Source organism: Melozone crissalis, unplaced genomic scaffold, assembly GCF_028551555.1.
Source record: "Melozone crissalis strain CALT ecotype California unplaced genomic scaffold, PUWL_Pcris_2 ptg000045l_1, whole genome shotgun sequence".
Classification (NCBI taxonomy): domain Eukaryota; kingdom Metazoa; phylum Chordata; class Aves; order Passeriformes; family Passerellidae; genus Melozone; species Melozone crissalis.
In genome coordinates this window covers 31,105,184-31,121,401 of record NW_026535823.1, presented here as the reverse complement: position 1 = coordinate 31,121,401, position 16,218 = coordinate 31,105,184, and the positions used below count along the sequence as shown (strand labels likewise).

At 56.7% G+C, this 16,218-nt stretch overlaps 1 protein-coding gene across 1 annotated transcript; it reads right to left on the bottom strand.

Moving 5' to 3' along the window:
- Positions 1–6,949: 6,949 nt before the first annotated feature.
- FOXD3 (forkhead box D3) lies at positions 6,950–8,164 on the bottom strand. The gene has a single exon (XM_054286134.1). The coding sequence runs from the start codon at positions 8,162–8,164 to the stop codon at positions 6,950–6,952; it is 1,215 nt and encodes a 404-aa protein (XP_054142109.1).
- Between the last annotated feature and the right edge of the window lie 8,054 nt (positions 8,165–16,218).

Here is a 16,218-nt window from a genome sequence, read left to right as displayed (position 1 = left end):
TTTCATGGCCACACCTGCCAGGTGAGCTGGCAGCAGTGCTCTCCTTGGGCTGGAATCCCAGGGCTGAAAGTTGTGATGGATTTAAACACAGCTGCTGCAAAAAACAAATGTGGTCAAGAAATGTCTGATCACTTACAATAGAAACGTTAAAGTAAACAGAGATTACTGCAAGTCAAATTGGTTTGTAATTTTTTTTCAGATGTGCAGATTATTTTTAAAACAAATAAGCACTATAAATATAATATTTTGTAACACCAGAGATAGCTTTTCTTCCTTGATGGTTTGCCAATGCAGGATGCTGATTTCCACTATCCCAACCGTTTTTGTGTACAAATTCTTTGGACATCCTGGTCCCTCTTACACCTGCCATAATTTCAGCCACTTGTGCTGTTGCCTCATGTGGGATGGTGTGAAGAGACTGAAATCTCTCTTAAACAGATAAAGGTAAAAATCACATCTGTCTGCTGGCTTGCCAAGGTGTTTCGAGCCATAATCCTGTGGAAAATGGCAGATTATGGCCATCAAATTTTATATAGTTTGCCTAATCTGATGTACTCAATTATTTATATTCCTGCTGGGTAAAGTGTGTCCATGTCAGGACTTTGACAAGTCTGTAAAATAAGGATAATCCTACAAATTCATCAATTAGGAACTTAGAGTTACACCTCCTGAACACACAGCGGCTGGAGCTGCTCTATGGCACTGAAACAAGTGAATTTCCCAGCCGGAGCAATCACCAGGGCAGATTCCTATTTCAGTGCCTCTGCCCTCTCCTTTTACTCTCCCCTCCAGGATTTTCCATGCCGGGAATTGCCCAAAGAGCAAGGCCGGGGAGCGCTGACAACTCAGCTGCCCCCAAATCCAGGTTCGTTGCCTATGGACTATTACAAAAAAAAAATTAAAAATAAATTTTAAAAAAGAGGAATTTGGGGGTTTTTCCTTGGAGATTATTGCTGATTCCGTGCTGGAGCTGGGACAAGCGAGCAGGAGCCCGCGGCCGCACATTCAAGTGCATTATTTCAATTAGCCGAGCGCTCTTTGTTGCAAGGTGAAATCATTCACTCCCCGCGAACGCTTTTTTATTGAATGCTTTCTAAATACTCGCATCGCCTGGAATTGAGTCTCTGTCACTTGTGTTTCTGCGGTGACTTTGAGCAGATCAATGACTGGAAAAGGCGTTCAGGACACATTGATACGGCGGGCTGGGAGACAGCGCGGTTTGGTGCTCAGGAGTCGGGAGAAGCCGATAATGAGCAGATAAGCGGCTTTTCTTAACCCTTGGCGTTCTCGGGAGGCTTCGCAGCTCCGCCGTCTCCTCTGCTCCACCTCGGCTCTCTGCCTTGATGGCAGCCGAGCGGTGGCAAGGCAAAAATCCACAAATTTGGGGTGAAATGCGGCCGGAATAACGAGAAAGTCTTTGCTGGGGCCGGCGGGGGTGAAGAGCCTGCGGCCATAAAAAGTTCCAGCTCTTGCAGAATTTCGTTTGTGGTGCCGGAGCGAGCGGGGGAACAAACTCTGCATTAAATTGCGTTTGCAATTGCAGGTTCCCAATCTGCAGATTCCCAGATTATCCCGAGCCCAGGACATCGCCCGGGATGTGGCGGGCACGGAGCATCGTGCCTCAGCAGCCTCGGCTCTTTCGCGTTCCCCTTTGCGAGCAAAACCGGGATTAAACGTGTCAGAAACCACTAGCTGAGCCCGCAGGGAGATGGATTTATTTTTATTTTCCCCCATTAAATATTGGCACTTAATAAAGTAATTACAGATTAGTGAGGGTTTGGGGTTTTCTCCTGAATTCCTGTCATTTTTTGGGCACTGAGCTACACGGAGTTTCCCTCGTCCGACCCGGGGATCCCAGCCCTGGGGATGCTCCGAGTCCTCGGTAAAGGAGAGCAGGACCTTTCCCTCCATCCTTTCCTGGACAGGAGGGGTCGGGCGGCTTTCCTGTGTCCCGGGTTTTCCCTTTTCGCTGAAGCTCAAGAAAACCGGAATTTTAGGGATTTTATCGCACCTGGAGTTCAAGGACGCTCCCTCTCACGTTTTGCCGTCTTTATGAAGTCGCGCGGTTCCCGCTTCCTCGGCTTGCTTACCTAATCCCGGATTAATAAAGTTTACTTAGTTATTTAAATAGATTAAATGTCACATTTTAAATGGAAGGGGAAGGTTCTACCTTCCTGACCTATTTTTCATTTCTGATTTAGAAAAAGGCAAGATTAGCATGGATATTGCATTTTCAAGGACCTCGCCACTATTAAATAGACTGTTAAGTGCATTTTATGGCTGGAGAGTCTGTTCCCAGTTCAGTCTGGAAGACGTGCTAAGTTCATCTCTACCTGCTACATTGAACATTCACTGACTAAAATACTTCCTGTGGATGTAATACCTATGCTCTGTATCTTTTAAGTACATAACGCTTAACGTTTTAGGACTGGTAACACGTAATTCAATGAAAGCCCCCGGAATTGAAGAGTTGCCTCTCAGGAAAGCCGGATGGGGGGTGTTTGCCCGGGTGCGGCTCGGGGAGGCTGCGGGATGGATGGCACGGACGCTCCCGGCTGCGGGCGGAGGTTGGAGCGCATCAGTCGCCGCCCCGGGGGATGCCCGGGCTGTTCCGCAGCCCCGGGGACGGGCAGCGCAACTTGCGCGCGGAGCTAGCTGTGATCCTTCGCTCTCCGCCTTTTAACACCGATTAAATGCCCCCGGGAATGGCCAGGCTGGTTTTCCGCCTCCCCGGAGCAGGCGGGGACAGGACCCGAGCGCACCTTGGACAGGAGGGAGAGAACAGAAACTGCCCGAGGTGCCCCGAGAGGCAAAATCCCATCGAAATCCCCCTCCCCCGGGAACTGCCCGCTGACCCCCACCCGCGCGGGTGTGGGTAAATCCCCAATTCCCCTAAAGCAATCCTTGCTGTCTCTCTCCCGGAGCGGGACACCCTGCGAAGGATGAGGGGTGCCTCATCCCAAAGCCAAATGTCGGCGCTCCTTCCTTGGTGTCCGGCCCAGGACACGGAGCCCGGGCCGGCTCGGGCCGTGCTTGGCGGGGTAAATCCCCCGGTACTGCCGGCTCCGAGCCGAGCCCGTAACTCCCGAGGAAGCCGGAGCCGTCCTCAAGCGCTGCCCGTGTCCCAGAGCGGGCTGGTGTCGCCGGTGGATGATTCCTGCGGCCAGCTCTCGGTGCGACAGACCGAGAAGGGAAGGACATCGCTGCCCGGCCGCCCGGAGCGCTCCCGGCGCTGTCCCCTGCGGTAACCCCGGCCTCAGCTGTGCCCTCCCGCAGCTCCGGAGCGCGGTCTCCGATCGCTGTCCCCCTCTGGGGACACTGCTGCGGCCACGCGGGCTGGGCTGGGGGTGATACCCCGAACGCTGGGGCTGCTTACTGAGACAAAAACACACGCGCGATAAACACACGCTTATAAATAACCGCAAAAGGTCTTTCCCTGCCTTTTCCAGCGCTCGCCGCCTTTCAACACACATTAGCCCGAAACTTTCAGCCCCGCTTGGTGCCCGGGAGAGAGCAGCGATGCTATAAATAGGCGGTGTTGGGACCGGGTAGCGCGGAGAGGGAGGAAAGGGGGGCGCAACTCCCGCGGCCGCGCAGCGAAAACGAGAGGGTTCCCCGAGAGCCCCGCACCAGCCGAGGAAATGGCCCTGATGAGCCCCATCTCGTCCCCTTTTCAACCAGCGCGATGGTTTAGAGGATTAGGGCCAGATCCTATCGGCTGATCCTGTTATAAATCCCTTCCCCGGGCGGAGGGAGCGGCGGGGCCGTAATTGGAATAAATCAGGAGCGGGGTCGGGGAGGGTGCAGGGGTGGCGGTTCTGGGTAAACTCTCGGGGCTGCGGGAGGGTCATTTTCCCGGTGTTTCGGATCTAGTTACTTCCAACACACCCCGGGGACCGACGTGACACGACTTATACTAATGGGCATCTGTCACCGGCCGTGTCAAGTTTTGCCATATGCGGCGGATAAGTTTGTGGAAGGGAAAACAAGGGAAAGAACAAGGGAAGGAGTTTCTGTTGTCTGGCTGTGGCCCGTGGCTGAGGGAACCCCGCCGGGATTTGCTGCTCCCGCTTCTCCCCGGCCCGGCTGTGGGGGTGGGAGCCGGGAAAGCCGCTCCCGTCCCGGCTGCAAACCCTCCCCTATTCGGGGACCGACTTTTGACACCCCATCTCCGATCCCCGCCGGTAACTCTGCCGGGACGCCCCGTCGTGCCGCCCGCTGCAAGAGCGCGCCCGGCTCGGTGCAGTCCCGGGGGCTGCGGGCGCTCCCGATCCCCCGAATTGCTCCCGGGCTCCCCGATGACTCCCGGCCCCGGGGGTTGCTCCGGGCCCCGGGGGTGTTCCCGGCCCCGAGGGTGTTCCCAGCCCCGGAGGTGCTCCCGGCCCCGCGGGCCGTGAGGGCGATCCCGGTCCCGCGGATGCTCCGGGGGTGTTCCCGGATCCCGGTGCTGCGGGGATGCTCCGGTCTCGGGGGTGCTCCCGGCCCCGGGGGGGCGCGCCCGTTCCCCGCGGGTGCAGCGGGAGCTGCCGCGCCCCCCGCAGGCCCCGGTGCGCCACTGCAGCCCCGCCGCCACCGGGAGCCCCCGGCTGCGGGCACGGCCCCGCTGCCGCTCCCGGCCCCGCGGCCGCGGGCAGGCGGCGGCCCTGGATGGGGGGCTCATCCCGGGGTTCCTCCCGAGCCCCGCGCCTTCCTCGTGCCGCCCGGCCCGGGAGCCGCCGCCGCCGCTTCCCCGGGAAAGGCTTCTCCTGCGGGCCTCGCTGTCCTCGGCGATGGAGGGGACAGCGGGGGACAGAAAGAGAGGCCGGAGGTGACGGAGGGAGAAGCGGCTCCCGGAGGGAGGCAGCGGGCAGGAAAGTTGCCGGTGCCGCTGCCGCCGGCGCGCAGATGCCGAGCGGAGGCATTGCTGCTATGTGGGGAAATATGAGCGAGTAATTTTATAAGTAACAAAGGCTGGGGAATGGAATGAGCCCCTGTTATCCGGTGTCCTCTGGAAGCCCTGGATCAGCAGCTTCTTGAGCCTCGCAGCGACTCCGGGCAGAGGCTCCTTTCTTTTTTCCCAGGGGATCGGCTAAATATAGAACCCCCCTCGATCGCACGAATCACCCACCATTTGCTGTTTGTGTAAAACCGATTAGCCAGACACAACTGTGAAGCGGCTCGTTCCTCTGACAGCGCCGCATTCCTTCCGCGGGGTTCCGCGGGGCCGTGGGTGCCCGCGCAGGGCCCCGCGTGTCCCCGCTCCCTGCAGGTCCTCCCTGTCCCCGGCAGACGATTAGCGAGTCCTTATTTATAAAGTTCAAACGATCTCATCACCGGGGCTGCTCGGCTTATTTTAGTCTATGTATGCGGAGGTATAAATATTTACTTAGGAAGAAATAATATTTACTGCTTACCAGGAAAGCAAGGACACTTTTATTTATATATTTATTTTAAATCCACGGCTGCCAGAGGGTTGTTGGAGGGGAAATAAGCGCCTGCTTCAGCTCCTCCCGCAGCCGAGCCTGCCGCATCCCGCATCCCTCCTGCATTTTACGCCGCCGATTTTCCTAACAAAGACAACGAATTATTTGAGCGGAAAAGCGAAGTCCACGACGCTTTTCCAAGGTGACAAAAATTCAACTTTTTAAGAGGGAGATAATAAAGCATCAAACATTGTCAGTGCACGGGAGACACCGAGATCGCAGCAGGCTCAACCCCCCGACGCGCCACTTTAAATATTAGAACGCTACATATTAATTCCTTTTTATTTTCATTTTAACTGTCTCCTTATTTTAGCCCCGAAAATACACACATATATATATATATACATGTATGTATATATGTATGTATATTATTTTTAATTTTAACAGCTGCCGTTAAAGCTGAGTTATTAGGAATTAACTGGGAAAGGCCGATCCCTTCCCGGGGGAAGAACCGCTGCTTTAACCCTGATTATTTATCTGATCTAAACGAAAGATCCGCGCTCGGACCCCGCACGGCCACGGCCTGAATATATATATATATATTTTTCCCCCTCTAAAATAAATAGTAAACATTGATTAAATCAACCCAACGTGTTTTATTCAAAATAATTTCCCTTATAATTAGCCCCGACCGCAGACCCAAAGCGTACCTATTCCGGCCGGGAATGCCGCAGCGCCGGGATGTAGTGCTGAAGTCAGGCCGAGAAAAATTAATATATTTAGGGAAAAATCACGGCGCGCTGGCGGGAGTCTCGGATCTGCCGGGGAAGGTCGGATTTGGGAGGAACCGGGGTGATGCCGCCAACGAGCAGGGCCGGGCGCTGTCGCTGCGCGGGTGCAGGGACCGCGGGGAACCCGCCCGCGGAACCCGAAGCCCCGCGGCACCGGAGAACCGGAGCTCCGCGGCCGCGCCCCGAGCGCGTCCCTCCAGCCCCCGCGGCCGCGCAGCCCGTCCTGCGGGCGGCGGTCACAAAGACACCGCTCACACAGAGACGGGCAGAGCATTTTAAAAATTTATTTACAAAGTTGTGTACAACACGAAGGGATAACATTTAGAATACATATATTCATTCATATATAAACAGACTTCTATAATAGAATGACAGCGTTTTTCCTCCTTTTTTTTTTCTCTCCAAAATTCTCTTTTTTTTTTTCCTGTTCGTTCGTTTAATATTTAAAATTTCGCCCACTTATTTCTTGTTTTATACAATTTTTTTTTCCTCATTTGTTCGTTTATTTCGGATAAAACCGCTCGGAGCGCCGGAACCTTCAAAAAAAGTGAAAGTTCGCAGCTCCTAATCGCGACCGTCATTTTCGCCTCTTTAGAAAAATAAAAACCCCGAAAGCAACGTCAGTGATTTTTGATACAAATATGTACAAGCGGCGGCGGCCGGTGCCCGCTGCTGCTGCTGCTGCTGCTGCTCCGGCTCCGGGCGGCCGCGGAGCCCCGGGGGGGCGGCCGGAGCTGCCCGGGGCGCTGCCCGGGGCTACTGCGCGGGCCACTTGGCCTGCACGGCGGCGGCGGGGGCCGCGGGCTGCAGGAACTGCCCCGCGATGATGTTGGTAGGCACGCTGAGGATGGGCGCGATGGCCGCCGTGGTCCTGGCCAGCGCCAGCGGCTGGTGGGCCATGAGCGCCGACTGCACGGTGACCGGCGGCCGCAGGAAAGTCTGCGCGCTGGCGGCCGAGCTGGCGGCGGGCACGCCGATGATGTTCTCGATGCTGAAGGACGGGCGGCTGCTGGGCTCCGACTTGACGATGGAGCCGGCGGCGCCCAGGCTGTTGAGCTGCAGCTGCAGGCTGGGGCTGAGCTGCGAGTTGAAGGCTTTGCGGCTGAGCTCGCTGGACGGCAGCAGCGGCACGGCGGGCGGCAGCATGGGCCCCACCGGGGGGATGTAGGGGTACTGCAGCGCGGCCGCGGCCGCCGCGGGGTGCGTGTAGGCGCCGGGGTGCAGCCCGTAGGGGCGGCCGTAGGGTCCGGCCAGGCCGTAGGCGCCGAAGCCCTGCATCATCAGCGCCGTCTGGTCCCGCAGGTGCTCCTGCTGGTGCCGCTTGAAGCGCTTCCTGCGGCGGAGGAAGCTGCCGTTGTCGAACATGTCCTCGGACTGCGGGTCCAGCGTCCAGTAGTTGCCCTTGCCCGGGTTGCCGGGCTCCCGGGGGATCTTGACGAAGCAGTCGTTGAGGGAGAGGTTGTGGCGGATGCTGTTCTGCCAGGCGGGGAACTTCTCCCGGTAGTAGGGGAAGCGGTTGCTGATGAACTCGCAGATGCCGCTGAGCGTCAGCTTCTTCTGCGGGCTCTGCAGGATGGCCATGGTGATGAGGGCGATGTACGAGTAGGGCGGCTTCACCAGGCTGCTCTTGGGCTTGCTCTGCCCCGCTGCCCCGCCGCCGCCGCCGCCGCCGCCGCTCGCCCCCTCCTCGCCGCCCCCCTTGCCGCCCTCGGCCGCGCCGCCGGGGGCCGTCCCGGCCGGGCTCCCGCTGCCGCTGCTGCCGCTCTCCGCGCCCGCCTCCGCGGGCAGCGCCAGCTCCGCCGCCTCGTCCAGCGGCAGGCGCGGCAGGGCGGCGGGGCTGCCGGCCTCGCCCTCGCTGTCCTTGCCCGGCCCGTCGTCGCCCTCGCCCACCACGTCGATATCCACATCCTCGGCCGCCGGGACGGCGGGGCCGGACATGTCGCTGGCGCTGCCGCCGCCCGACAGGGTCATCCCCGCTCGGCGGACGGGGCGCGGCGGCGGCGGCGGCGGGGCCTCCCGCCCGCACCGGGCTCCCCCCGCGCCCCGCTCCCGCCGCTGCTCCGACCGGCCCCGGGGGCTACACCCGAGCGGCCCGGCTGCGCCCCGCGGCGCCGTCCCCGCGGGGCATGGGGCGGCCGCGCCCGCTGCTCTCCCGTCCGCGGGGCTGCCCTGGCCGCCCGGTCACCTCCCGCCGCCGGGCATCGGGGCTCAGGCGGCGCCGCCGGATCCCGCCCGCCGCGATGCGCACCCGGGGGCGCCGCGCATGGGGCCGCTCCGCGGGCCGCCGCCGCTCCACCGCTCCGCTCCGCGGCCGCGCCGCGCACCGCTCCGCCGCCCTCCGCGCCGCCTGGGCCGTTTGGGTTTTTTTTTCTTTCCTCTTCCCTCTTTGCTCCTCTGGTCTGGCTTTTTTTTGGCCGCTGTTTTTTCCCCCCCTCGGCGGAGGGAGGGGACGGAGCTGCCGGCGGCCGGGCCGGGCGGGGCGGGGGCAGGAGGCCGGGGGTCGCGGGGCCTCGCTCGCCACTTTGGCAGCGCGGCGGTCCCGACTGCCTGATAGATTACTTTCCCGTTAAAGATATACTCGGAGGCGGCTCCACGTGACCGCCTGACGTCAGGCGCCCCGCTGTGAAGTCATGCAAAACTCGAGTTGTTTCATGGACTGTCAACAAAGAGCGGCGGCGGCTCCGCTCGGCCCGCCCCGACGGGGCCCGACGGCACCGGCACCGTTCGGCCCCCGCGGAAGCGCCGCCGCTCCGGGGCTCGCCGCTGCCGCTCTCGGTGCGCAGCGCCCGGAGCCGCCGCTCTCGGGGCGCTCGGCAGCGCAGGCTCGGCGGATGCGCCGCCGCAGGAGCGCTTAAAAGCACCAAGTTTGGGCTTTGAAACCACTTTTCTGTGGGTTTCTATTTTTTAAATTTTTTAAATTTTTTTCTTTTTTTCCAGCGGCAGCAGCACCAGCTGGGAAGGGAAGACCAGAGAATAGCTATTGATTTATCTATTAGGTTAGTTGCAGAGAGAAACAAAAAAGACGTAAAATAACAAAGGGAAACTATAAATAAAGAACATTTTAGCCGTTACTCTTTTTTTCTCTTTTTTTTCTTTGCTTTTTTTTTTCTTTTTCCTTTTTTCTTTTTTTTTTTTTTTTTTTCTTTCCAGAGGTGTTAACGACTTAATCATTGCGGGCTTTAGCATATGAAAAAGTAGGAAATGAGGGAGTGTGTGTGAATGTGAGGACCGTATTGCCGCGGCCCCAGGTAAGCCCCGGCCCGGGGAAAGGCGCCCGGCGGGGCGGGAGGGGGCCCGGCCGCCCGCCCTGCCCCGGTGCGGAACCCGGAGTTTGGCTTTTCCATCCGTCCCGCCGAGCCCTTCGCTCTGCTGCTTCCCGCACGTGTTGTCCGCTTTCGGTAAATACAATTAAATTAGGGAAATGCCCCAGGAGTCAACGATTTCCTACGAGCGGCGCTGGTTTAGGGAGAGCCATTCCCGTCCTTGTCCCAAAGCCGTCGGGGCTCGGAGGGGTCGCTGTCCCGGGCCCGTTCCCGGGGGTGGATGGGGGACCCTTCCCGCGGGCGCGGAGCCGCTTTCCCCCCGCGCTCCGTTCCGCAGGATCTCCGCGGCCCGTGACCTCCGCGCCCGCGCACCGCCCGCTGTCACACGCGCAGTCACAGAGCCACACGCTCACACACACACTCGCCTTGTGTGACAATCGGAGAGCCGCAAAGCCTCTCCCGGGGAAAAAAAGAGGAAAAACCCCAACTCCGCAGCCCCCTGTTCCATTTGTTGCGCTTTTCTTCGGCACAATAAAAGTCAAATTAATTGATTCGCGTTATTAATTACGGTGCTTAGCGTGAAAAGAAACGTTTCCCCTCGATTAGGGCTCCATTGTGCTAATCCCGTGTTCAATCACGGCTGCCGGCTGAGCGGGGCCGCCCCGCTCCGCGCCTCTCCGCGCCCCTCCGCGGCTCCCCGGCCTTCACCTGCTGGAGTTCAGGCCAGCATTTCCATCCCCATCCCGTTGGAAACTATTCAGGAGCCCACCCAGCGGAGAAAAGCTTTGCTAGAAATCAGGAAAGTTTCCCCCAAATAAAGCGGGAGCCCCCGAATCCGCGGAAGTTCAAGGGCTGGAGGGGAGCGGGAGCAGGAGCCGCGTCCTGCAAAGCGATAAAACAATTAAAGCAGCGCCCGTGGAGGTGGAAACCCACGGTAATGACACGGCCAGAAATAGAAAGTGGGCGCCCATATAGACAGATAGATTTAGCAACAGGAGAAAAACAAACTGTATCGTCCGGATCGATACGGAGTCAAATAGAGACACGGCAGCGCAACGGGAAAAGGGAGGATGGAATAAGTTATGATAGAGAGGGAGAAATTAATTACAACTCAATTTGATTCTAATATGGGAAAGCAAGATCCTGGGCTGCGAAGCGAGTTAAAAATAAATCCGGAGGCTGAGCCTCGGGGGTGGGGGGGATTGTGGAGGAAAGACAAGGCTGGGGCGATTTCTGCTTCTGTAATCGTTTTAAAGGAAGGAGAAACCAAAGGTGTCCCCTTTCAGCTCCTTAAGCCTATTACTTTCACTAATGAGTTATATAAATCGTTGACCTGACCTGGATTAAACCAGCATTGTCGTTCGGTACAAACGTGCGGGGGTAACGGGGCTCGCAGGAAAGGGGCTGCGGGTGAGAAATCCCTGTAAAATAAACACATCCAAGGGAGGGGACACGACAGGGACACGCAGACATCCCCCGACCGCCAGGACCGGGGTCGGGGCCGAAATGGGGCGAGCGGCGGGGCCTGGAACCCCCTTCAGCAGGGCTTTTCGCTGAAGATGTAGATTATTAAATATATATAATTTCCACCCTTCTATTCTTAGGCCTCTATTTGCACGTGTTCGGATTATTATTTTTCTTTTTCTTTCTTTCTTTTTTTTTCCTTTTTTTTTTTTTTTTTTTTAATCGTAATAAATCGCTCGTAAACCCGGCAGACCTCAGTGTAAAACGAAATTGGTCATGTTTCCAAAACGGTTTCGGATTTATTTGTATTGGAAATGTACAAACATCCATTCTGTAAAAGGCAACACGTTTAATTAACGATGAGAGAGCAGTTAGGGGCAGAAAGCTAGTAAAATTGTGTGATAAATTTATGGCATTGTTAGCGTGCTTTTAATTATGGCTATTATGTTAATTATTTCACATTAGCATGGAGTTATCAGCAGCATGTCAGATTTAATCAAAACGAGCCTTTCTCTCGAAAACTGTGCTTTTCATTCGTCGCGAGGAGAACGGGGGGTCCCGAGCCGAAACCGCTTCCCCCTTCTTTATTTATTTAAAAATAAATAAATGAAGGCTTTTAAAAAGAGACTTCCCAATGAAAAGAGTGGCTGGACGTGATCCGGGCTGGTGCAGGCGGCAGATCCCTTTAGGCTACAGCGAGCAGCGGAGGGAGGCTGAGGAGAGAAGCGACGCTCTTGTTTTTTAGGAATTCACCATTTTCACCCCCTCCGGAGAAGGCATTTTATCATTTTGGATCATTCTGTCAAACAATATGATGTTGCTCATTTTTATCTGTCCCGTTTTACAAAGCCCCCGTTCACACTGCTGGCCAGGACAACGCGCCTCAGTACAAAAGAATAAAAGAGACAAGCCGGGAGGATACGGGATCGCTGCGTGGATCAAAAAGGAGGAAAGAGGAGGAGGTGTGTGCGAGTGTGAGTGTGTGTGTGTGTGTGTGTGTGTGTGCGTGTGTGTGTGTGTGTGCGCGGTGGGCTCGCAGCGGCCCCGGCCCGGCTCCGTGCCCGGCGCTGCCCCGCAGCTCCGCGCCCGCGGCTCCCGCACCCGCTCCGCACCCGCGGGGCCGCTGCTGCCGGGGGAGCGCCCCACCGCCTCCCCAAAGCCTTGCGGGGCTGCCGTGCAGGAATAAGAAGAATTGAACGCAGAGAAATACAAAGAGGAATGAAACCCCGCAAGTGTGCCGGCAGCGAGGCGGGCGCGGAGTTTTGGGGAGCTCCGTCCGCGCCCGCGGAGAGCGGCGGCCATCGCTCCGCGCAGCCCCGGGCAGCCCGGCCGGGCCTGCCCGCGCCCCCTGCTCCGGCCGGCCCCGCTCCCCCTTCCCCACGGGAGCGGGGGGCTGCGACCACGGCAGCTGCTGGCTTATTTTTAGAGCATTTCCATTCCTCCGGTTAATTTTAGATCGATCCATTATTTAGCCCCAGTTCGCCTTTAGGGAAACCCAAGCTGGGGGCGGCCGGCGCTCCGCGGCCGCGGAACTTTCCCCCGTGCGAGGTGCGCGGCCGCGCAGCCAAGGCAACTTCGGGGATCCCCCCTCGCCCCCTGGGCGCTGCCGGAGGGACGGGGGGCGAGGGGCGCCTCCCCCGGCTGGCCCCGCGCTCTTTGCGCGCTGCCTCTCCCGCTGAGCCTGGCTTTCACCCGGCGCGGGTTTTCCACGTCCTGCAGCCTTTTCCCCTTTGGGAGACACCCCCAAATCCGCTCGCCCCTCCCCGCCCCTCCGAGCAGGGCCGAGGTGCCGGGGCTGCCCCGCGGGTCCGGCCCCGGGGGACCGCGGGTGCACGGAGGAGGCACAGACCCCCGTGCGGCCCCTCGGGGGATGCGGGTGTCGGTGCGGTTCACATGGATGGGGCCGCACACGCTCCCCCCGGGCAGCCCCCGCCGTCGGGGCTCAGCCCCGCACCGTGTCCATCCTCCCTCACCCCGCACCGTGTCCATCCTCCCTCACCCCGCACCGTGCCCATCCTCCCTCACCCCGCACCGTGTCCATCCTCCCTCACCCCGCACCGTGCCCATCCTCCCTCACCCCGCACCGTGTCCACCCTCCCTGAGCCCCGCACCGTGTCCATCCTCCCTCAACCCCGCACCGTGTCCATCCTCCCTGAGCCCCGCACCGTGCCCATCCTCCCTCACCCCGCACCCTGTCCACCCTCCCTGAGCCCCGCACCGTGTCCATCCTCCCTCCGCCCCTGCGGCTGCACCCGGAGCCTCTCCCTGCTCCGGATCCAAACGCCGTGCTGGAGCAGAACCGAGAATCGCCTTCAGTTTGGGGCTCGTTTCTCCTTGGCGCTGGTCATTGCTCCTCTGTGCTCCCCTCCCCTGGGAGCTGGCGCGGTGCAGGTGGAGGGACACCCGGCCGTGCTGCCTCGGCTCGGCTCGGCTCGGCTCGGCTCGCAGGGAGACGTCCCCGACTTAGATACAGGCAGGAAAACATCCCGGGGAGTTGGCAAAACCAGGGAGCAGCGCTCAGGTGTGCCAAGGAATCCCCTTGGGATCCACAAAATAAAATCAAAAGGGTCAGAAGAGTGGAGCCTGGTACAGGTTAGAGATTTGGGTGCTTTACAAAGCAAGGAGAGAGCAAAATTAATCAAATAAGTTTAAATACAGAATTATTATTAAGCAAATGAGGCTGTGTGAGCGGAGGAGCTCTGCCGCCTTTTGGGCGAGAGGGCTGCAAAGTTAGCTGAGACCTGATTTGAAAAACAAAAAACAAAAAAACACCCAAACATTTGGCAGTCGTTCAATCAAAATTCGTTTGTTCTTCAGATTCTCATTTTGCAAATCCCCACTCTAAACAAATGGATATTTATCCCCAGCTTTGGCTGCAAGCACCTGCACCCACTCTGCAGTCCCACGCAGCCCTGGCATCCAGCAGTGCTGATTCCTGGAAGGGCCCTGCTCACGTCCCCAAACATCCCCAAAAAATGGCTAAAACCCATTCCCTGCACACGCTGGCACATCCCTGCCCCTGGAGGAGGCTCCTGTACTGTGAGCCGTAATAAATACACGGGAGCAAAATTCACAGGCAAAAAAAATTCCTTTAAATTTGATGGATTGGAATTCGTGGAGGGAAGGGATGGGTGGGAAGGGGGCCCCTGGACAGGGGTGTGGGGGAGGCACAGGGCAGCCCCCAGCCCTGCCCCATAGCGGGGTGAGGCATGGGCACCCCCAGGGAATGGCTGCTCTGGGAAGGGATGTGCTTAGGCCACCCTTGCTTCTCCAAAACCTGGGCATTCCTCCATTTAGGGATGGAAAGGGCACTCTGGAGAGAAGGTTTTGTGTGAAAATGAGGGAATTTGATGTGAAAACGCCCCTATTTATCTGAATAAACCAACAGAACGGAGTATTTTTTTCCTTCATGTCCGTGTGGCCCGAAGGGATGGCGCAAGTTTGGCAGCAAATATGGGGACATGCCTTCAGAGAGGGGGTGAAACACAAAAATAAAGGACACACGACTCAAAATGAGGACAATGAGGAGCCACTGAGAGGTAGCAGTGGCAGCTCCTTTCACACCCTGTCCCGGCGGGTTTACTCGGCAGGTAGGCAGAGGTGTGAGGGACACACAGCAGGGCTGCTTGCTCAGTTATTCCCCTGGCCAGCCAGATGTAAATGAAGACGCTAAGAGGATTTCCAGGGCTGTGAGGAAATCAGTTCCCTTGGCTGAAAACTGGGAGCTCTCCATGGGCTGCCCCAGTGCTCCTGGCAGCGCTTAACTCACAGACACCCCCATGAAATTCCCCACACCGTGAGATCCTCCAGCTGATTTCATTTCGCTTCATTTCATTCCTCAGCACAGCCAGGACACTGGTGGGAGCCAGCTCCCCCTCCCCGTGCTCTGCTGCTTCCCAGGGCTTTGTTTGTTTGTTTTTAGCAGGATAGCTCTGTACAGCACCCTCGATGCCCTTTATTAAGCGCGCCAAGACAAGCGGTGAGTTATGGCTGTTGTTAATAAAATTACTCCGCTAATATTTTTCCCCAACTCGTGGAATATTATTGATGGGTCAGGGATGGGCCCATGCATCACCCCAGCTCCACGTGCACCATCCAAATGGGGCCTTGGTGGAGCGTAAGTGGTGCACAGGCCTTTTATGGGCCTTCTGCAGAACGCTGAATTTTACCCAAAATGCAGGTTAAAACCCATGTTAGGTATTAATGTAATCAGGTCCATAATCTCTCTATCAAAAACTCCCCAAGCACCTCTTCACCTGCTAAACCAGGTAGCTCCTTATCTGGAGAGTGCTGCAACACATTCTAGGGGACTTCTTGGTTGTTTTTGGGAAAGAAAATGCGCATTTCTCAGTGCCTGCAAGTCCTGGCTTAGGGCAGAGACACCAAAGGGCCATCCTGACCTGCCAGTCCAACATTTTCCTCCTCCACCTTCAAACACAGAATTAAATGATCACATTTTTTCTATGAAAACTTGGTGACCTCCACAAACATGTTGGAAACAGAAGCACCAGCTGTAGAAGGAAAAAAATCCTGCTTTATTCCCCCCCATCAAAATCTATTTTTTAAGACCAAAAAGTATATATTTTTAATTTTTCTGGGTCAACACACTTCCAGGAGAGCTGCAGATTCCTTCCCCCGCAAAACTTTATCAGCTTCATTCATCAGGGCATTTCTGCAAATTCCATTTAGATCTTTCACCTTATTAGAGGTATTTTATTAAACATTTTATTAAAGTCTTTTAATGCCTTCCAGGGCATGTTGTAAAACCCTACTGATTTCAGAAGCTTCTGGATGAGCTTTTCCTGCACTCCCATGTTGAGAGCACATGTTGGCAACTCAGCTCCTGTCCAGGACAGGACAGATAAAACCAGGGAGGATTTTAACTTTGACCAAAATCATTAAAGGGTGGTATTTCCAATCAAAAGTGGAGAATGTGAAGAAGAAGTATTTATTCCCTAAAACACATCAATTTTTTTTGTTGGATTTCCTGTTTTTGCTCAGGTAAGAAAAATTTCCAAGAGGAATTCCAGTTGAGGAAGTGATGAAACACATTGAGCTGGGTCAGGCAGTATTTGCAGTCTGTAAATAAAGATTATTTAGGGACTCTTGGTAAAGTATTCTGTGACAGAAGAGTTCAACAGGCATTTTTAAATGGATTCTGAGCAACTGGGCAGAGAGAAAATATGTCTGTGGGACCATGAAACATTTATCTGTCCAGAAGGAGACAGGGGGAAAAAAAAGCCAGCAATGATCTATCATAAGGGAGGAAATCTGCACCTCAGCATTTGCCAAAATGTC

Bases quoted from the DNA above. Each gene is read 5' to 3' on its own strand.
- FOXD3 (XM_054286134.1), bottom strand. From the start codon at position 8,164: ATGACCCTGTCGGGCGGCGGCAGCGCCAGCGACATGTCCGGCCCCGCC.